The sequence below is a fragment of the Piliocolobus tephrosceles genome, chromosome 14 (genome assembly GCF_002776525.5).
Source record: "Piliocolobus tephrosceles isolate RC106 chromosome 14, ASM277652v3, whole genome shotgun sequence".
NCBI classification, from domain to species: domain Eukaryota; kingdom Metazoa; phylum Chordata; class Mammalia; order Primates; family Cercopithecidae; genus Piliocolobus; species Piliocolobus tephrosceles.
Genome location: NC_045447.1, coordinates 97,453,970 through 97,475,417, shown reverse-complemented (window position 1 = coordinate 97,475,417; position 21,448 = coordinate 97,453,970). Strand labels below are relative to the sequence as shown.

General features: G+C 43.8%; 1 protein-coding gene across 7 annotated transcripts in view; it reads right to left on the bottom strand.

The window, feature by feature from the left end:
- Positions 1-19,584, bottom strand: part of IDNK (IDNK gluconokinase) — a 22,332-nt gene extending 2,748 nt beyond the window's left edge. Inside the window, exons 1-4 of one of the 7 annotated variants that reach the window (XM_023213362.1) lie at positions 19,162-19,342; positions 18,561-18,644; positions 13,893-13,923; positions 13,146-13,232 (exon numbers count right to left, since the gene is read on the bottom strand). In XM_023213362.1, coding sequence (XP_023069130.1) covers positions 13,146-13,232; positions 13,893-13,923; positions 18,561-18,644; positions 19,162-19,211 — 252 coding nt within the window. In that variant the 5' untranslated portion in view covers positions 19,212-19,342. Of the gene's footprint in view, positions 1-13,145; positions 13,233-13,892; positions 15,479-15,551; positions 15,593-18,560; positions 18,645-19,161; positions 19,343-19,568 lie in introns of those variants that run through there. The other 6 variants (XM_023213367.1, XM_023213364.1, XM_023213363.1 and 3 more) reach the window with 6 other exon arrangements.
- Between the last annotated feature and the right edge of the window lie 1,864 nt (positions 19,585-21,448).

Below are 21,448 nucleotides of genomic sequence, written 5' to 3'. Positions count from 1 at the left end.
CAAGGCTGAGGGGAGAAGCGGGCCGTGCACAAGGCTGAGGGGAGAAGTGGGCCGTGCTCACGGCTGAGGGGCCAGCCCCTGGGCAGAAACATTTTCTTTTGACTGGTGTCAGTGGCTCTTTTCATAGTAATAAAAATTGCCCTAAAGTACCAGTATGTATCTCCCCATCTTAATCTCCCCATTTTACATATGTGCTCCCTGGTTCTAATATGTTTACAAATCTGTTACTGTACTGCATGTATTCGTCAGGTATCTCTGATCTCAAATGCAGAGAGATAGACACATAAACCCTTATGTCAGCTGTCCCCTGGTCCTATTCTTCAAACCCTCCAAAGGACAAAATTCCCTTCAGATAAAATTATTATAAGAAATTTATATTTTTGCCAAAGAGAAGACAGAGGAAATTTACGTAGCACATGCTACAGTGTTTCACAAAGAAATCTTCCTGAGACAAGTAAATTCTCTCCTCCTTCCTGGTGCAAATCCTGATTATTGGCCGTAATGCATTGGAAAACAAAACAGAAAAACCCTTCTATTACTGAAAATTTTAAACACACTGAAAAGCAGACAAAACAGTACAAAGCAAACCTCTATATACCAATACCTAGCTTCAGCAATTTTCTTTTCTTTTTTTTTTTTTTTGAGACGGAGTCTCGCTCTGTCACCCAGGCTGGAGTGCAGTGGCCAGATCTCAGCTCACTGCAAGCTCCGCCTCCTGGGTTTACGCCATTCTCCTGCCTCAGCCTCCCGAGTAGCTGGGACTACAGGTGCCCACCTCGCCCGGCTAGTTTTTTGTATTTTTTTAGTAGAGACGGAGTTTCACTGTGTTAGCCAGGATGGTCTCTATCTCCTGACCTCGTGATCCGCCCGCCTCAGCCTCCCAAAGTGCTGGGATTACAGGCTTGAGCCACTGCGCCCGGCCAGCAATTTTCTTTTGAGACGGAGTTTCGCTCTTGTTGCCCAGGCTGGAGTGCAGTGGCGTGATCTCAGCTCACTGCAACCTCTGCCTCCTGAGTTCAAGCAATTCTCCTGCCTCAGCCTCCTGAGTAGCTGGGATTACAGGCATGTGCCACCATGCCTGGCTAATTAATTTTGTAGTTTTAGTAGAGATGGGGTTTCTCCATGTTGGTCAGGCTGATCTCGAACTCCTGACCTCAGGTGATCCACTCGCCTCGGTTTTGGGAGTTTTGGGATTACAGGCATGAGCCACCATGCCCGGCTGGCTTCAGCTATTTTCAACCACGATTAGTCTTGTTGTACGTATGGCCCCAACCACATCCCACATCCCAAATAATCCCATCCTAGATGATTTTGAAGCTGATTCCAGAAACATGATGTGTTTTTTAAAGTCCTTGCTTTTAGGCATTTGATTATTACCATTTTATTTAGAATTTTTGATTTTATATACTTGAGATGGGCCTATATTTTAAAAATATGGACCATATTAAATGTCAGTATCAAGGCTTTACTAGCTTTATAAAATGAGTAGGATAGTTTTCCCTTTTGTCCTATTCTTTCAAACAGCTTGTATATAATATATAATGTTTGATAAAACTCATCTGAAAAACCCCCTAGGCCTGGGGCCTTTTTTGAGGGGAGATCTTTGATTATAGATTCAGTTTCTTTAACGAGAACTGTATTGTATTCAGGTTTTCTATTCTTTTTTTTTTTTTTTTTGAGACGGAGTCTCGCTCTGTTGCCCAGGCTGGAGTGCAGTGGCCGGATCTCGGCTCACTGCAAGCTCCACCTCTGGGTTTACCCCATTCTCCTGCCTCAGCCTCCCGAGTAGCTGGGACTACAGGCGCCCGCCACCTCGCCTGGCTAATTTTTTTGTATTTTTTAGTAGAGACGGGGTTTCACCGTGTTAACCAGGATGGTCTCGATCTCCTGACCTCGTGATCCCCCTGTCTCGGCCTCCCAAAGTGCTGGGATTACAGGCTTGAGCCACCGCGCCCGGCCAGGTTTTCTATTCTTGATTCACTTTTGGTAGCTGCAACATTTATGATGGCAGGAAGAGACCGCACTTAGACAGCTGAGCCACCCTCCCTGCCTGCCCTTCCCATCTCTTACTGCATCCTCTTACTTGGCTAAAGAATAAGGAACTTGGTGGAAGCCAGGCGGCCACATAGCAGGAGCAGATTCAGCTCATTTCAGCCCAGCTTCCAGGCCTCCAGAACCTTGAACACAGTTCATATCTGTAGGTTACACTCGCTGTACAACGTAGTTACTTTTTATCACCTTTATCATTACTTCAAAGGAGTAACATAAACAATCCATGCCTTTACTGTAAATTATACAGCTCTCTGGACCTTCTGCTTCTTAAGCCAAATGCAGCACCAGAATGGTCACATTTTCACTGGGGAAAAAGCAGGTGTCCCTAAGCAGTGTCTGCCACTAGATCACTGCCATCCAACCCCATTTTCCCCACAGTATTGATATTTTTCATTGAAATTATCCAATTTTGTCTAAGTCTTCAAATTTACTGGCATCAGGTTTTCCACATCCCTCTTTTTGTTATTCATCTCAATTGTGCTTCTTTCTTCTTGATCGGTCTCACTAGAGATCTATTTTATTTTGTCAAACAACTAGCTTTTGCTCATAGTTTATTTTTTTCCATGACATAGCCCTCAGGAGATCCTGAAAACATGTGACCAGTTTGTTTTCACTAGCATTCATTTCTATTATTTCCTGCATTTATTGTTTTCTACTTGAACTGAACAACTAGCTCATTACTTTTCGTTATTGTAATTTCCCAAAAATGCACTTAGAGGCTAGTTTCCCTCTAAGTAATGTTGTAACTGCATTCCACAAATTTTAATTGATAGTACTTTTGTTGTATATTACTTAATATTCCATAATTTCCATTATGATTTTTAACTTATAAATTATTTATATGAATGTTAATTTTAAAAAATTTTTGCTTATTTTTAGAGTTCCCAACCATTTTGGTGATGTGTGTGCATTTTTATTATTGATTTTACAGTTCATTATAGTAAAAAATGTGAGTGGTATGATAATGATTCTTTGAAATTTGTGGCAATATTCTTTGTGGTCTAGTACATGTCAATGTTTGTAAATGTCCCACATGAACTTGAAAAGAATATTATTTTTTCATTAATGCCTACGTCAGGCTTGATGCATTTATTCAAATCTTCTATATTCTTACTAATAATTTCTTTTGTCTACTTCATGTATCAATTTTTCAAGGTATTTCAAATTCTTCCATTAGACTAAGAAGTTGACAGTCCACGCTTCTCTGTCTTTTTGTGTATGTTAGAAAATGTCTTTGTGCTTACTTGTGAATCAGATTTTGTTAGTTGGTGAAGATTCTTGGTTGACCGTTTTCAATAGTTTGAATAATTATTTCATTTTATTTGGGCCTTTGTTGAGAAGTCTCTTTTAGTGTATTAGGCAATCCTTTAGAAAATATATCTTATCTCTGGTAGCTTTAGGTAGGAAAAAGCCTCTTTGTCTTTGAGGGGCTGTGCAGTATTACTGTTGTCCTGCTCAGGACTTATTTTGCATATTCAGTGTGAGTACTCATCCCCTGGAAAGTTGTTATTACCTATTTGAATATTGCCTTTCTCCTATTCTATTTACTTGGGTTCCTTTTAGCTATACGGGGAGTTTGACATTTTATCATACACATCTATTCATTTTTCTTGAGTATTTTCTATTGAGCTCTCTTCTTCATCCTGGGTAATATGCTCCAATCTGCTTTTCTTCTAATTCACTAGTTCTCTCTTCAGCTGTATCTAGTGTATTGTTTAATCCATCTGTTTATTATTTTTTATTTCTAATATTTTTATTTCATTCTTTTTCAAATTTTCCTATTCTTGTCTTCCATTTGATTCTATTATGTCTAGTTCTTGGAGTGCAACATCTTACAATTACTGTTTTTGCTGATTCTCTCTCATAGTGGTCCATTTTCCCAGCAGTTTATAGTTTTTGATTGTAGTTTCTTCTTCAGCAAAAGATTTTTTTTTTTTCCTTTGTGGGAGTCTTAAGTTTTGGAAACACTTTCACAGGCAGTTTCATCAATTCTAGAACAGTTTTATGTCAGTTTATAAGCTTGGTGCCTCTTTGTCATATAAGGTGAATTGGGGTGTAGCAGGGGCTCAGGTTTCTCAAGGATCATTGTTTTTTCCCACCTGTGGCCCAGGGAGGCAGCTAGATTTTTTGCTCCTTTTGAGTTCAGTGGGTGGCAATATTTTTAATCCTCATCCAAAGACAGCCCTTATGTAAGAACTTTATATTCTACTACTCGACATCAATGTTAACAACAAGACTTTATGTAAGATACTCAGGTCCAGTTCCATGCTTCATACAGGCTTACAATCTTATCTCCCATCTCTACAGGGTCATCAAAACCTCAGCCTCCTGCCCTCCTGGCTTTTACATAGTCCAAAAATGCGGGGGAGTGGGTTATTCTGGTTTAGTTCAGCCTTGCCACACTTTGATTTTGGCACATGAGATGTTCTGGTTTTGCTTTGGACTTTGGCAATTTTTATTTTCCTTTGATCTTTTCCATGAGGAGCCTTTTAAGCTCTCCAGCTCGGTAACCACCTTTAGCTCCTGTGTATCTCCCCTGGGCTCAGGACATTTCTTATTCAGAGTAATTTAATCTTCAGTAAGTGCAAGGTCATTCTACCAAAGCTATCACTTTGTGCTCAGCAAGTCAAAAACCCTCTAGTTATCTGGATCCACCCTTCATAGAAGGAAGAGGAGAATTAGAAATAATATTTATTTTTCTTCATATCAAATAAAAGATTATTTTTAAAGCATTGTGTGCTAATGTAGGATTGAGGATCCTGTAAGTTTACTAAACATAGAACTCTAAGACTTTACTTCCATGCAACACTATTTAATCAGAGATCACTTAGGAGTTCAAATGTAATAGCTACAAAAATCACAAAATGTACAGATCAAATGATGACAGTCACACAATTTACACAAATTATAATCTAAATGTCAATAACTACATAATTAACATAAATCAATACTCAAATCACAACAGTTACTGTCATGTATGTACTTAAGAGCTGAAATGTACTTAACAAATGAAACATCTGTTTATGTTAGCACTTGTCTAGGGTGTGTATTTAGTGGAACAAGTGTGGTTTTTTGTAAACGCAGTAACAAGATGATAAGGCTTACCAGCTCCATATTTGCAGACCATATGGTCAATTTTTATAAACGTCCCACATATACTTGAAAATAATATGTGTTTACTTTTCATTAATGCCTATGTCAGATTTGATGCGTTTATTCAAATCTTCTATATCCTTACTCATAATTTCTTTTGTCTGCTTGATGCATAAATTTTCAAGAAAGGTTTTTGAAATTCCTCCATTAGACTGAGAAGTTGACAGTCTGCCCTTCTGTCTTTGTGTATGTCAGAAAATGTCTTTGTTTTGTGGTTAATAAAGCAAAAACTAAAGTTATTAACGTTAGAATATATGAGGAGACTTTATGTGCTCTTGGAGAAGAGTATAGATATTTAATGCTTATTATTGGCAAGGTTTTCTAGGACATCCTACTAAAAAACTAGATGTTCTGGACACTCTGTGAAGAGAAAAAAAGTTGGACAGTCTACATTTATGCAACTTGAAACCACCATTGCAATTCAGTGTTTTCTGAGCTTATGGTGGGGAATGGGGAAGAAGGCTGTCAAGGATTATAGGCTACAGGGATAATTAGCTGGACTGACTGAGCTCTGCAGTATTTTTTTATGGAAAATTGCCCCTGGGGAGAAGCTGCCCCTTCAAGCACAAATTTGGATTTCCACTTTCTTTTATCCATTTATAAGTGCTTATTGTGTGTGTAGGGAGACCCAGCCACTGTTCTGGGTGCTTTTGGTCCAAAAGACCCTAGACATGATCACTCTAAGTTTGACTAATTCCTAAGGTACCATTTGAGCTCATCTTTCTAAATTCCTTTCTTTCTCTTATTCCCCTTGTAATTAGCCAAGCTTTTCTACCACATTTATGGGCTAATGAAGATGAAAAAGACAATACTGCTATACCTCAGCTTTTTTTTTTTTTTAAATAGCCTTCTTGTATATATTTTCTAAAACAGCTCCTCTGACAAGACAGTTGTAATGAAAGAAGGCACTGGGTCTTGAAGCCTCCCACATTAGCAGGAGGTTCTACTTCCCACTCTGGGATTCAGTCTTATAAAAACGTGGCACATACTGGCCCACAGGAAGGGAAACAGTGGCCACATACTTGACAAAAAGGTAGAATAAGCATTTAGGGGACTGATTTCTAACCCCGGAGTATGTTTTACATGAAAATGGAGGCATCTGCCTTCAAATCATAGAAATTATGTCAAGTTCTATAAAGCTATGAGTCAAAGGATTTATCTTCTTAGAGAAAATGAGGGCCACAGTGAGGTGCTTTCCTAAGGACTTGGAAAAGAAGGAAATACGATTGTTTTCTAAGCATTAAATTTAAAGATCAACAGTTAAAAGGAAGGGGCAGAGAGATGTGTAAGGTCATGTGAAGGAGTTAGAGTGACTCCCAGGCTAGCAAGGCATCACTGTGATTCAACTTAATATTTTCACATACCTAGAGGAAGCATGTCTGTCCCAGACAGGCTGGGCAGGCAGGAAGGCCAGAGCAGGGCACTGTAGATTGAAATGTGAAGCACTGTCCAGCGGACATGGAGCCTTGGCCACTGGCCTGTGAACATCATATTCTCATTAGCAAGCCTTTTCCTACTAATGCATGGTCTCGCATCACCAGATTCTTTGGTCTTAACTCTCCCATGTTCACTAAGAAACCTCTGATTGTATGTTGACTGCCGAAAATGTGGGTACTAATGTGATAGTTACAGGCCACGTAACAGTAGTATTTCTTTTGGTACGTGATATCAACTGGCATTTTGGTTTATGCAGGAACTTGTAAACCTGATCAGTAGGGGTCTCACATGAGAGATGAATCCATATTCAATGTGTTGACAATATCAAGGGGGCTGGGCCTGCAAGACAGAGCGCCAGCCCTGAAGTCCCAGTTGGGTAGTCAACCAGCCTTTTCCAAGGTGTTCCCCTTGTCACTGTAGAAGTCTCTGGGTGGGACTTTAAGACTTTATTTAAGACTAGTGCTGTGGGCTGTGGATCTCCATTCAGCAAGAAGAATGCTTTAGAAGAGGAAGTGATTGGAAATTTCTTAGGGCTGGATGCTAATTTACATGATCACATATCTACTTAGAGTTAAGGGGCAATTCGAACTATGAATTAGGACCAACTCAGAGATGAAATACACAGAACAAAAATAATTTTTTTTTTGGCATGAGTAAATGTTCATAATGAGTTTGGGGTGAACCAAAGAGAGAGGACAATTTGTTTAAATACCAGAATTTCTTTCTTATTAGCACAGGCACAAACTTGCATTTTGCTCTTTTGCTCAGATTATATATTCTGCCATTCCATCTGCACAAGTATTTCTATTTGCTGGTGCTGTGGAAATGGAGATCAATCTGTATTATTTTATGGCTTAGGAAACAAATACACTTTTTATTAAGCTGAGTGTTGACTATCGTATTCATTATACTTTCTATGTGCCTGAAATATTTCATAAGAATGAAACAAATTAAAAAGTACAGAAAACATATTTGGGTAATAAGTTTTCTATCTTGCATACAAATAAATAGAGCTTTACTTTGAATACATGTTTTTTCATTGTTTTAATAGTGCCTTAATGGATGATTTAGTCAATAATAAAGCACATTGCTTCATCTAGTCATAATAAAATTTTTCAGAATCTCAGCTATGAAAGCCATAATAAATATAAAACTATTTAAACAAAAATAGGTGCTTTTAGACATCTGCCCTATCGGCATTTATGGCAGACCAGACTAATGACCATGCACTGTGTGCATCAGTCATAAAAACAATAGAGAGGGTTGGAAATAAAACAGCAGCACTTTGAATGTGATTCCTGAAATTTCCAAATAGTGAATCATAACTCAATGATTATGAACTTTCCTTGGAGGCTCCCATGAAGCTACAAGGAGAAAGGTTTTCCCAAAACAGCGCCAGTGTGGAAATTCAAGTTCTAGTGCCTGACCTGCTTCAAGCCAGGGCACCATGCCAGTGCCGTCATGACCCTTTAAGTCAGTGCCTCAAACATCCTTAAGGCCTAACCCCTATCATGGATGCGTTTGCGGGGAACTGCCCCTCTCACTCCTGCTGTCACTCTCACCTTCTCTCTAACCCTTTTCTTTCCATTTAACCAACCTTGATTCACTGCTTGTGAATCATTTGTTTAATGGTTGGATGATCAGGGCCTTTAACACAGTAGGAAGAGTATGATCTTTGTAGTCAGAAAGACTCCCCTTGCTGTGTGGCTTTGCTCGAGTTACTTAATTTCTCTATGCCTCTCTTTGTTCATTTGTAAAGTTGGGATCGTATATCATTCATTGAGCTGCTTTGGGATTTAAATAAGAAAAGGAATAATTTTTTGGTTGATTTAACAGTTGAAATAAACAGTACTTATTTCCAACTCTGAATTTTTGAAAGAGTTTAAATTCACGAATTTCGTAGGCACTGGGCCTTAATTCCACAAACACTAAATGTTAATACATGCAAAGCACCATACTGAGTGAGCACTGGGGATAAATATGAATGGTGTGGTTCCTGTCCTCAAAGGGAAGATGCAAATGAGTAAATAATCTATTAAGTTACTTGAAGGGCAGTGATGAGGGCTGTAGGAGATATACTAAGAAGGGCTATGATAACACAGCAGGAGGACAGGCCTTTTTTTTTTTTTTTTTGAGACAGAGTCTTGCTCTGTCACCCAGGCTGGAGTGCAGTGGTGTGATCTCGGCTCACTGCAAGCTCCACCTCCTGGGTTCACGCTATTCTCCCGCCTCAGCCTCCCGAGTAGCTGGGACTACAGGTGCCCGCCGTCATGCCTGGCTAATTTTGTTTTTGTACTTTTAGTAGAGACGGGGTTTCACCGTGTTAGCCAGGATGGTCTTGAACTCCTGACCTCGTGATCTGCCCGCCTCGGCCTCCCAAAGTGCTGGGATTACAGGCGTGAGCCACTGCGCTTGGAGGACAGGCCAATCTTGATCAGGCCTTGGAAACAGTAGGCCTTGGAAAGAGTAGATCTTGAAGGATAAAGAGAATTTCAAGACCCTGACTGGCCTGCTACGGAGTGTGGACCTTATTGTAAGGGTGCTAGGAAGGACCTAGACACATGAGCTCCAAATTTTATGTTCATAATGAAGAAAGGGGGCAGTTCAGATCTCTCTACAGTGAAGAAATTGGAACAAGAAGGGGATATTAGAGCAGATTCACTAAGCTCTGCGCCTTCCAAACAGTTACTGTGGATAATATAATAAATTATGAAAATCAAACACACACACACAAGTCTTAGGGGAAAGAGAGGAGACAATCCAAATTAGCATCTCTGCCTATGGCTCTGATGTTCAAGGTTTTCACACTCCAGATCAAGCTTGTACAACCCACAGCCCACAAGCCCTACTGCGGCTTTGAATGTGGCCCAACATACATTCGTAAACTTTCTTAAAACATTATGAGATTTTTTTTGTGATTTTTTTTTTTTTTGCTCATCAGCTATTGTTAGTGTTAGTGTATTTTACGTGTGGCCCAAGACAATTCTTCTTCCAATGTGGCCCAGGGAAGCCAAACAACTGGACACTCCTGCTTTAGATAGTCCCTACATGCAAGGATGGGGAAGGCAGTGCACTCCCGACTCCCAGCCCAGTGCTCGGAGGTGAGCACAATGAATGCTCCAAGAAGGGTTAAATCAGAATGTCATGAGGCTAGAGAAAGCTTTCTTGGCCTATGGAAACATCTCGAGAAATTAAGTGTCTTTTGGAAGGGAATGATGGGTAGAGAAGAGATAATGGTAGAATATGGGTGGAGAGAGACGGAAGGAAGGTGGGGAGTGGGAATGGTGGGGAGAAGGGTGTGTTTTACCTGACGCAAAAGTATATAGAATGTTATATACTGGCCGCCCTCCAAAAAGAAAGAAGAATAATTCCAAAATTCAATTCATAGATATTTTTGGAAGATGAGACCAAGGGTGATACAGTTTATGAAAAATTTTTTTAGTACTTTCCAAATTTTCTATACAGAACAAATATTACAATTATAATCAGGAGATTTTTTTTCAGGATTTTTTTTTTCTTTTCCAAAAAAACCCTCTTTTTAAAATAGACTTTGAAGTTGAAGTCTACTCAGTTGTCACTGCAGGCTCAGATAGGACACTGAGGGCCGGGCGCCTAGGGGAGACTCACTGACTAGTAGTTTTGAAATTCTTTATTATTAATATCATGATAATGCTAATAATTTATCACAGCTTGGGCAGACTGTTTCTAGACTGGCACTGTCCAACACAGCTTTCTGCAATGATGTTCTATAGCTGTGCTGTCCAATAAGGTAGCCACTAGCCACTCATGGCTACTGAGCTTTTGAAATGTGGCTGGTATAACCCAGGGACTAGATTTTACATTTCATCTACTTTAATTAATTTGCATATATTTTTTTCAGACAGGGTCTCACTCTGTTCCTCCAGGCTGGAGTGCAGTGGTACAATTACAGCTCACTGTACCGTCGAACTCCTGAGCTGAGGCCATCCTCCCACCTCAGTCTCCCCAGTAGCTGGGACTACAGGCATGCACCACTGGCTTTTTTTTTTTTTTGTAGAGACAGGGACTTGCTATGTTGCCCAGGCTGGTCTCAAGCTCCTGGCCTTCAGCCTCCGCCTCCCAGAGTGCTGGGATTATAGGCTTGAGCCACTGAGTCTGGCCTAATTAATTTACATTTAAATAGCCTGAGGGAGCCCTTAACATGTTCCACTCAGACTGCAGCTCTGAGCCTTCTGAACACAAAACTCTCCCTACATCCTCCCTAGATTCTTTCTCAAGGGAGAACCAGGGCCTCTGCCTTGGACATGGACACGCTTTGATCCATCCACAGGGGGCTTTCCTCAGCTCTGTAGCATGGGGGCAGTGTGGGGAGGGTGGGGACCGGTTACCACGGCAACCAGGAGCTGTGTTGGTGTCAGCACAGCTGTGACCCATATCTTCAGTCTTAGACTCATTGGATTCTTATCAAGAATGAAAATCATCTGTCATTCCACCTCTTAAGAATGTAAACCATCTGTCGTTCTACCTCCTCCTCTCTCTATTTTGCTTATCTCTAAGGTCTGGCTAGCTTGTAGTTTTTTTTTCTGAAAAAATTTAGTAAGTAACTTGTGTTTCTTCCAGTAATCTTTTCTCCTGTACATAAATTTCTCTTCTGAATTCTACCCCCAAATCCATACAGTCCACTTAACAAGCATCACTTGTGAAGAAGAGGAAGACTATAGAAATTCCATTTTAAAATCTATCAATTTTGGTTGCTTTGTTATTTAACTTACCTTTTATTTGCAGTCACCAAACAGAAACCTAAAATAACACTGGCACAGTCACATTTTATACACTCCCTTAGAAATGGTTTATGTTATTGGCGTGTATATATGATTTATGTTGTGTGTGTATGGTTAGTAATAATAATTTTAAAACGTGATATTTGTTGAATGTTATAGGCACTTTTCTGTGCATATTTTTTGTATTATCTCATTTAATACTCCCAAGAAGCCAATCAAATAGATCCTGTTAACATTCCTACCTTACAGGAGAAAAACGGGGCACAGAGAGACTAAGCCCTTTGTCAAGGTCATACAAGCCTAGTGGTGGAACTAGGTTGCCTATGTTTATTATCTCTAGTTTAGTATCAACATGATTACTACTCTCTTTTATTACTGCTCTGTTATACTATTATTACTCTCTTTTATAGTTCTGTTGCCCTATCTTCTAAAATCAAATGTTGCAAACCTGTGATGATTCAAGGCCTGAACCTCTACAAACTCAAGCTGCACCCCCAATAACAAAGAGAATTGCACTCTTGGGGTGCTCTAGAATAGACCTAATAATGGTTTAATGGCTCAAGGCACAAAAAAGAAAAGATAGTGAGCTAGGGAAAGGACACCTGGGGGTGAGCCCAGCCCCCCTGAAAGTGAAAACAACAGTGTTGGTCTGTGGCCAGTTCCATTCGTTCTTGCTCTTTGGACACCCTTAGTGCGTGGCCCCAGCCTTTGACCTGCCCTCATCTCTCCTGAGTTACGGCCAGTTATGCCAGCGAGGACAGTTTGTAACTCTGGCGTGAGACGCTCTAGAGTTGGCCTTACAGCCTGCACACAGGAGAGTGCTGTTCATCCATTCATTCACTCGAAAACATGCCACAACTATTTTCTGATGTTTACTATGCGTCAGGCCTGGGGGGTACAATGGTTAACAGGAACAGCCACAGTCCCTGCCCTTTTAGGGGTAAAGTCTAGTTGCAGAGACAAACATTAATCAAATTCTCAGACCGTCAGTTGTTGAGCTGCCACAGGGACAAGCGCAACAGTGAAATGGCACCATGAGAGTCCATCATGGAGGTTTCACTTCCCTGTGGAAGTGGCATGGGTGCTGAGATCAAAGGATGAGAAAGGCTAGCTCAGGGAAGAAGGGAACAGGGATACAAAGGTCCCATGGGAGAAGTGTTTCAGTGGGAGGGACTGGAAGAGGCCAGGGTGCTCCCGTGGAGATGGTGGGGGGCTACATGGTTTCTAAAGAGGCTGGAGCCATGTGGAGGCCACGCCATGCATGCTTAGCAGTGTAGGTGTTTGGTCTTGATCCTGAGGTTAGTGGGAAGCCTCTACCGGGTCATAGGCATGACCAGATTTGAGTTTTCAATGATCACTCTGGCTTTGGGGTGAATGCCAGAGTATGGTGATGGTGGCAGGCTGACAGCACCTGGGAAGAGATGAGGACTTCCCCATGTATGAGGCACAGGGAGCCTCTGCCCTCTCAGGAATTACATTCTGCAGGTTAAAATCCCACAACAAGGTGTTTTGGCAGAACCTGCTCAGGCTGGGGCAGAGGGTGGCAGTGTTCCTGGGGCCAAGTTCAGACAGTTGTTCAGGACTGGAGCTAACATATGTAGAGGGTCTACTGGGCACCTGGCTCTTTGAAGCCCCTGTACAGTGACCTTAGGACTCAGGAACTCTACTGCACCAAGTGCTGTAGAGATCTCATCCTGTCACCCAGGTGGAACACGTGTGATGGACACAGACGGCAACTGTTACCTGGTCATTGAGCGGTATCCCTTTTCCCATCTTCGTTCGATTTTCCTCTGGGTGATAGTCATCAGCATCATAGAATTTCCATCCCAGCTTTAAGAACAAAGTGAAAGGGTGTATGTGGCAGGCAGATGGGCCAATGTGACGGTCATTGTGGGGTTACTAACAGGCAGGTGTAGAAACAATACCACCTGCCTGGTTCCCATCAACCCCAAGGACAACCCCCAGGAGGGAAGCACCTTGTCATGCCATTTCACAACCCCCACGACTGGGGCTGCCACAGTCTCCTTTAATTCATTACCTTTTTGTGTGTGTGAGACAGAGTCTCACTCTGTCGCCAGGCTGGAGTGCAGTGGCTCAATCTCGGCTCACTGCAACCTCCGCCTCCTGGGTTCAAGTGATTCTCCTGCTTCAGCCTCCCGAGTAGCTGGGACTACAGGCATGCACCACCATGCCCGGCTAATTTTTGCATTTTCAGTAGAGACGGGGTTTCACTGTGTTGGCCAGGATGGCCTTGATCTCTTGACCTCGTGATCCGCCCACCTCGGCCTCCCAAAGTGCTGGGATTACAGGCCTGAGCCACCGCACCCTGCCTATTCATCGCTGTTTGTAATCACCAAGGAGAAAAATGAAATTGCTCCAATGGGGTTCAAAGCCATGTGGAAGTGTCCGTACAAAGCAGAAAAAAGAGATGCAAGGAGACCAGAACACAATGGGACACGCACTCGGAAGGCATTAGGACAGGTTACTAACCTCAGATGCCAGCAGGGCGCCCACGGTGGATCTGTGGAGAGGACACAGATGTTCCCATTACTGCCCTGCCCAATGTGTGGAGCTTCCTTCTGTGCAAGGATGTCTGGGAAAGGGATGGCTGCCCTAGCAGGAATTTAAACACCAATCACGGTATAATCCTAAAGCAGTGATGCCCGTGACCCTGGAGTCTGGAGATTGGCCTTAGCTGATCCCCGCGAATGTCAATCAAGAAATAATTAGTTAACACTATTTTTTTCTCAAAAGGCAATATATAAGATCTCATTAAACCCAAGATTTTTCTTCAATAATCAGTTTTTGGTCCCTGTTGTATAATTTTGTGTGTGTGTGTGTGTGGGGATGTTGAATTCATAAAGTAATAAAATTCTGTTGAGAATATTGAGTGGAGGGGTCTGATGGAGGATTTAATCTCTAGCAGCACCCATGTAAAGTTCAGGGCACTCATAAAAGCATAAAAACATTTCTGGAGTTTAAAAGAGACACACTCCTAAAATAAAGGACATGGGTCAGTATCTCACGGATCACTGGCACTTGTTAAGACTGGGAGTTAAACGTTCTCTGTGCAGAGCATTTGGTAACTATCTGTTCATACTCTACCAGGTGGCATGTGCTAGTGAAATGGGCTCGGGACTCGGGACTGGAGATGGGGCCACAGTTGCCTTCTGCCACTAAATGACTGAGTGCTCCCAGCCAAGTCACCTGTTCCTTTAAACCTGACTTTTCTCACCTGTAAAACAAGGGATCTGAGCCACACAATGTATCCATCCACCCACATTTCATTTGTTTATTACAAATGAAATTTGTAATACACCTACCCAGGATGTAATGGTAAGCTCACTGAGACATGGCCTTAGCCATCCTAAACAGTCTAGTACCACAGGGTAGGGGTGGAGGCCAGCGGACAATGACCCATAAAATGCTTTCTTGCTTTCAGTGTTTAAAGTGTTATTTAAGCACCATCTTCACAATTTTTTACTTATCCCTATACTGTTTTATCATGCCCTCTTAAATTTTGCATATCACATTTTGATGTTTTTATTTAATTGCTTCACTTTTAAAAATTAAGTAAGTGTGTTAAAGAAGGAAACTTTCTTTCATTCCCTTACACAAGAAGCTATCATCACTTGCCTTGAACAGAAGGCACCTGAAAAGCTGTATGTAATGAAAACAGAACAATGTGATTAAATTCTAGCTGGACACTGTTGCCTAACAAAGGTCCTCTTTCTTTCACCAAAAAGCCATCAGAGAGGTGTTAGACACACTTGTACCAAACTGAGATCTGCTCCTTGATGTAACCAAAGGATTGCGAGAGCAATGAAACCTTTCCCGCTATGTTCATTCTATTGAAGGCTGCTCAGCGAGACATGCGGCCTATGGATGAACAGACCATCTCAGCCAATCTCCACAGCTGGTGAAGCCAGAAGTATGCATAGCAGAAAATCACACTTAAGACCAAGTTAGGTTGGGCGCGGTGGCTAACGCCTATAATCCCAGCACTTTGGGAGGCTGAGGCAGGCAGACTTTGGGAGGCTGAGGTAGGCGGATCACTTGAGGCCAGGAGTTTGGGACCAGCCCGGCCAACATAGCAAAACCCCGTTTCCACTAAAAATACAAAACTGAGCTGGGCATGGTGGCACACACCTGTAACCCCAGTTACTCCGGAGGCTGAGGCATGAGAATCGCTTGAACTCAGGAGGCAGAGGTTGCAGTGAGCTGAGCTCACACCACTGTACTCCAGCCTGGGCGACAGGGTGAGAGTCTGTCTCAAAAAACAAAACAACAACAACAAAAAGACCAAGTTAGATTAGCCATGAATGAATATGCCATCCAGTACTCATAATCTGAAAGTAGAGCTAAATAGATGTGGGTGAAGACTGTCAGGAAGAAGATGGGAAACAAAAAACCACTGTCTGGACTCTTGAATATGCACCAAAGACCCTGGCAGAAATAAGGCACCATGCTGGGCCCCAAAATACTGATCAGACCCAGGATTACACATCAAGATTTGGGGTCTATAGGTCTCCCAGTGAGTTGGTCTAAATCAGGAGCAAGGGACTTAAAAAGACAACACAGGCCAATGGGGGAGAAGGAAGGGATGGAGAATCAATGAGAAAGATATTCAAAAGGTCTGAGCTTGTTTCCTCAGCAAAGAGAAGAAACCTGGAAGGAGATGTTAAGGGTGGCTTCACTAAGACTGTGAAAATAGAAAGAAAACTAACAACACTGCCACCCACTCAAATGCCTGCCATCTTCTATCCTTTTATTCATTCATTAAGTCACCAAGTATTTAGTGAGTACCTATGAAATGCCAGGAACTGTTCTAGACAGATGTATCAGTAAACAAAAAAGAAAATGATCCTCTAAATTCAGGTGGGGAAAGACAGTAACAAACTGAGTACTTGAGGTCACTGTGTTTTAACAGTGTTATAAATGGAGTCTTTCTGTTTTGAGACTATTGTTCTCTTCAGTCATTAGGCTGTGACAAAGATTTTTCTAAATGTTATGGAGTATAATTTCAAAATCCTGTAGGGCTCCAATAGGGGTTCACAAAGTCACTAAAGAACTTGATGTTGCTACCTCCGATGATGAATACAATCAAGTCTCAGTCTTTTTATTACTCAGCTAGTCAACAACATTGAACACATCTCCCTGACGCTGAGCCACCAGAAGGCCCCAGGGTTCAGTTCTTTTTTATCTATACACACTCCTTTGGTGATCTCAACACCTTAGGTCTTTAAGTACATCCACACAACAATGATTCCCACAGTCGGATCTAAAGTCCCCCTCCTCTGAACTTCAGACTTGGACATCCAACCACCATCCACTTGATGACTGACTGGCTGGTAAAACTCACCATATCCCACACTGAGATTCTGAGGTTGTCTTCCAAATCTGCTCTATCTACTGATTCCCCATCGCAGTTTGTGGCAACTCCCTCCTTCCAAATACACAGGCCTAAATCTTTTTTTTTTTTTTTTGAGACGGGGTCTCGGTCTGTCGCCCAGGCTGGAGTGCAGTGGCGGATCTCAGCTCACTGCAAGCTCCGCCTCCCGGGTTCACGCCATTCTCCTGACTCAGCCTCCCGAGTAGCTGGGACTACAGGCGCCCGCCACCTCGCCCGGCTAGTTTTTTGTATTTTTTTTTTTAGTAGAGACGGGGTTTCACCGTGGTAGCCAGGATGGTCTCGATCTCCTGACCTCGTGATCCGCCTGTCGCGGCCTCCCAAAGTGCTGGAATTATAGGCTTGAGCCACCGCGCCCGGCCGGCCTAAAATCTTGAATCATCCTTGACTTCTCTCTCGTCTTCTTACACCCCACATCCAGTCCACAAACACATCTTTCTGACTCCGCCTTCAAAATATTGCCAGCATATGACCACATCTCTTCACCTGCATTGTTTCTGACTTCATCTCCCATCATGCTTCCCCCTCACTCAGCCACAATGGCTTCCTTCCTGCTCCTTAAAGAAGTCAAGCCTTAGCCCGGCATGGTGGCTCATGCCTGTAATCCCTGCACTTTGGGAGGCCGAGACGTGTCGATCACCTGAGGTCAGGAGTTTGAGACCAGCCTCGCCAACATGATGAAACCCCGTCTCTACTAAAAATACAAAATATTAGCTGGGCGTGGTGGGAGACACCTATAATCACAGCTACTTAGGAGGCTGAGGCAGGGGAATCGTTTGAACTCGGGAGGCGGAGGTGGCAGTGAGCTGAGATTCCACGACTGCACTCCAGCCTGGGCAACAGGAGTGAAGCTCCATCTCAAAAAAAAAAAAAAAAAAAAAAAGAAGCCAAGCCTCAGAACCTTTACACCTGCCATTCCCTCTGCCTCTCCTGCCCTTTCCTCAGCTAGCCACATGGCGGACTCCTCCTCTTTCAGGTCTTTGCTCAAAGGCCACTCCCCCAGAGGAGCCTTCCCTGACCACTCTGCCTGGCACTCTTTGTTCCGCTTACTCCAGAGCATCTCACCAATTCACACACTACATATATTCATTGACTCTGTCTCCCATACCAGAATGTAAATCCTTTCAGGGCAGGGATTTTATCTGTCCTGTTCACTATATGACAATGACATAGAGTAAGGATTGAGCTCAATAATTACTGAGTACATAAATATCACAAGCTATACATCATACGGATTAGACCCCTCTCAACTGATCCAAGACTCAGAAGGGTACATGAATTACTCAAGCCCACACAGCCACACAGCAACAGAACCAAGACCTAGGGCTCTTCACTCCTGTTACATCACATGATGCCAATGATTTTACATTCTCCAACTGATTCAAATCATATGGCAGCTAGGGATTTGGGGGCTCCATGTTTTATTTCAATTTCAGTTCAAGATTTCTTATCTTTGTGGCTAAGAACCCTACAGCAATTTTGGAAAGCAAAACCCATCTACCTGGAGTAAGTCTTTACACCTGACTACACAGGTCACAACATGGGCCGTTCCTGATTCAGAAAATTCTAGAAGGGTCCTATAGGCCCTTGAAGGTTATAATGTTTTAGGTGATCAAGTTCTATCCTTTGCTGCCTGTGGTCGAATGCTGCAGCAGCTGTCTTTTCTGATAAAGGGCACGGTTAGACTTTGGTTTAAACAGGAAGCCAAATGTTAACTCCTCAGTCTCCAAGTTAGCATACTGGGCTACCTGTGTGGTTTCCACAATTCTTCCTTTCTTTCCAAACCTTCAGGAGCTACCCTCCATATTAACGCTGTCTCCTTCCAGGTTAAGCTGATGAAAAGAAGGGGAAAACGATTCACTTTACAAAATCGAATCAGAGAAGTCCAGGGCCTCACAGGAGGTGGCCGCTGTGTGTTCAGATGGCCAAAGGTCCGTGAGAGCCTGGGCCTTGGTTTGCGTCCTCTCGCTAGAGGCCGTGCACCCTCCCGCCTAGCCCCGACGAGGCGCCCCGAAACCGAGCCCCGCGCCGCTCGCTAGGCCTCCATCTGCGCGGCCCCGCAGCCGCCTCTTCAGGAGCGGCGTCCTCCCTAAGCATGCGGTCGCTGCAGCCTCCCTGTCTTAGAGCGGGAACCCTGGGCTCGGATGCGGTCCCAGGATGGGCGCCCTCCTAGCAGGCTGGAGGGCGGGGAGAGTGCGCGGCAGCCGCGGGCCTCGGTTTCTTCATCTGAGAAGGGAAGGGTGGGGGGTCCCCACGACCCCATTTCACCGGCAGGGACGGCGACACGCCCGGCCTCCGCTGCGCCCGCAACGTCTCTCCCGGGCGCCCCCCGCCCTCTCCCGGACCTACTTCCCCGAGCCGCTCACGCCCATCACCAGCAACGCGCCCGGCGCCGCCATGACCCGAGCCTGGCTCCTTCCCGTCGTCTTCCGGGCCCCGCCGGCCCCGGCCTTCCCGGCGCCCGAGGGGCGGAGCCGCTCCCGCCCAGGCAGGGCGAGTGAGGGCTGTGCCCCTCTGCGCTCCCCCGGTTTCCCCGCGCCCCTTTTCCATGCTTTCCGCCTCCCTTTCCCAACCCCCCCATCTCTCTGTCCTGCCCCTTCTTTTCCTCTCCCCTTCCCTCCCTCTTTCCTCTTCCCGGAAGTGAAGCGCGCGCCCGGCCTGGCACTGGCGTCTCCCTGGGCTGCCCGTAGTCGCCCAAAGCCCCGCCACCTGTCTTCCTACTGTCCTGGCCCCTCTTGGTTCCAGAAGAGCCTCACCCTGGCAGGCCGGATCCTCATCCACCCATGGAAAGCATTCATTCATTCATTTATAAGAATGTTCTTATAGAAAGAATAAACGGAAAATAAGACTCATACTTTCCCACACCAGGCAGCAATAAGCAGCACTTCCTAAAACGACACCCCTTTCCCCGCGCCCCCGCGTAGATAGATGGGTATGAATATTTTGTAAAACTGCGATCAGGCCGTACACAGCGTTTTGTAATCTGGCCTTTTGTCACAATAATAAATGGCGGCCATCTTTTGGTGTCAAACTTAAGGTTGAGGGTTGACCATAGCAGCGTATGTCATGGCTGTGTGGCTCTGCTATTAAATCCAGCTCTTGTTGGGACCTTAAGAGGACGGAGCTCCACTTTAAAGTGCCCATTTGCTTTAAAACAATGTGTTAATTATCTGTCGTTTGATTAAAAGCACTTCTAGCCGGGCGCGGTGGCTCAAGCCTGTAATTCCAGCACTTTGGGAGGCCGAGACGGGCGGATCACGAGGTCAGGAGATCGAGACCATCCTGGCTAACATGGTGAAACCCCGTCTCTACTAAAAATACAAAAAAAAAAACTAGCCGGGCGAGGTGGCGGGCGCCTGTATTCCCAGCTACTCCGGAGGCTGAGGCAGGAGAATGGCGTAAACCCGGGAGGCGGAGCTTGCAGTGAGCTGAGATCCGGCCACTGTACTCTAGCCTGGGCGACAGAGCGGGACTCCGTCTCAAAAAAAAAAAAAAAAAAAAAAAAAAAAAGCACTTCTAACTGCATTTGGCATCACCTCCTTTGGTCTTTTGCATTTGGCATCACCTCCTTTGGTCTTTTGTTAACCAAGGTCGTAGGTATTACTGTGTGTCCTAGAAAACAATAAAAGTGACATAAAAGCATTTATCTAATGAATAGTTCAGTTACTCCTGCACAGACTTTGTTTTTCATATACTTAGCTTGAGTGGATGAGATTTCAATCTGGATGGGGGCTGTACAGATGAAGAAATTGAGGCTCGGAGAGACAGGTCTTACAACTCAGTTATGGTCAATACTCATTTCTTGAACATCTATGCATTTAAAAGATTACCCTCTAGGCATTCTCAAGCTTGAGAAGAGGAATAGATGTGTATGCAAATACTTTAACTTGTGTCCTGCTTCGCTAGCTCAGTATGAAAAAAAAAATCTCATATTTCTTTCATTGTTCAAATCAGAATTATTAGCAGAAAATCTGATTCTTCTCCTTGGATTTCTTTCCCAAGACATGTCCAAGGATCTTAAACTTGCTGTGCTGCTCAGGGTGGTGGCAGGAAACAGCATGCTCAAATTGGGGCAGGTGAACAGAATTTAACAAAGGGACTATTTGTAGAGATGTGGGTAGGGTCAGAAAAAGCAACTGGGGCAGAGTCCAGATCTGAGTAACCGAGAAGCGTTTTCACTCTTAAATAGAAAGGGGCCTATGAGAGGGAGCCTTTATATGAGAAGGGAAAATAATGGAAGGAGAGAGACAAGAGAGAATAGATCATATAGGAAGAAGTATCTGACAGGACTGTAGCCTTAGGAAGAGAGACAGACATTTCTTGTTGACCCAGCAGAAAAATAATCAGGAGAATAAATAACCTCTCCTCCCCTCCTCTTGCACTGTGATCTGCTAGTGGCCATACCCCACCCTCAAACCCAGTTGGAAGGTGGAGAGCTAGGGAGTCCGTTGGTGCCCATGCCTGCCAATTTCCTGGGCTCAGAGCAGGGAAGAGAACGGTAGAGATTGTATCTGGAGGGACCAATGAAAGATACCCAGCACACCAGTGTCAGTGAAACCCTGTGCCTGCTTCCAGGACAGCAGAACTTCAGAGGTGCCCCTAAGAGCTGAATTCCACGTTTTTTGCTTTCCAAAGA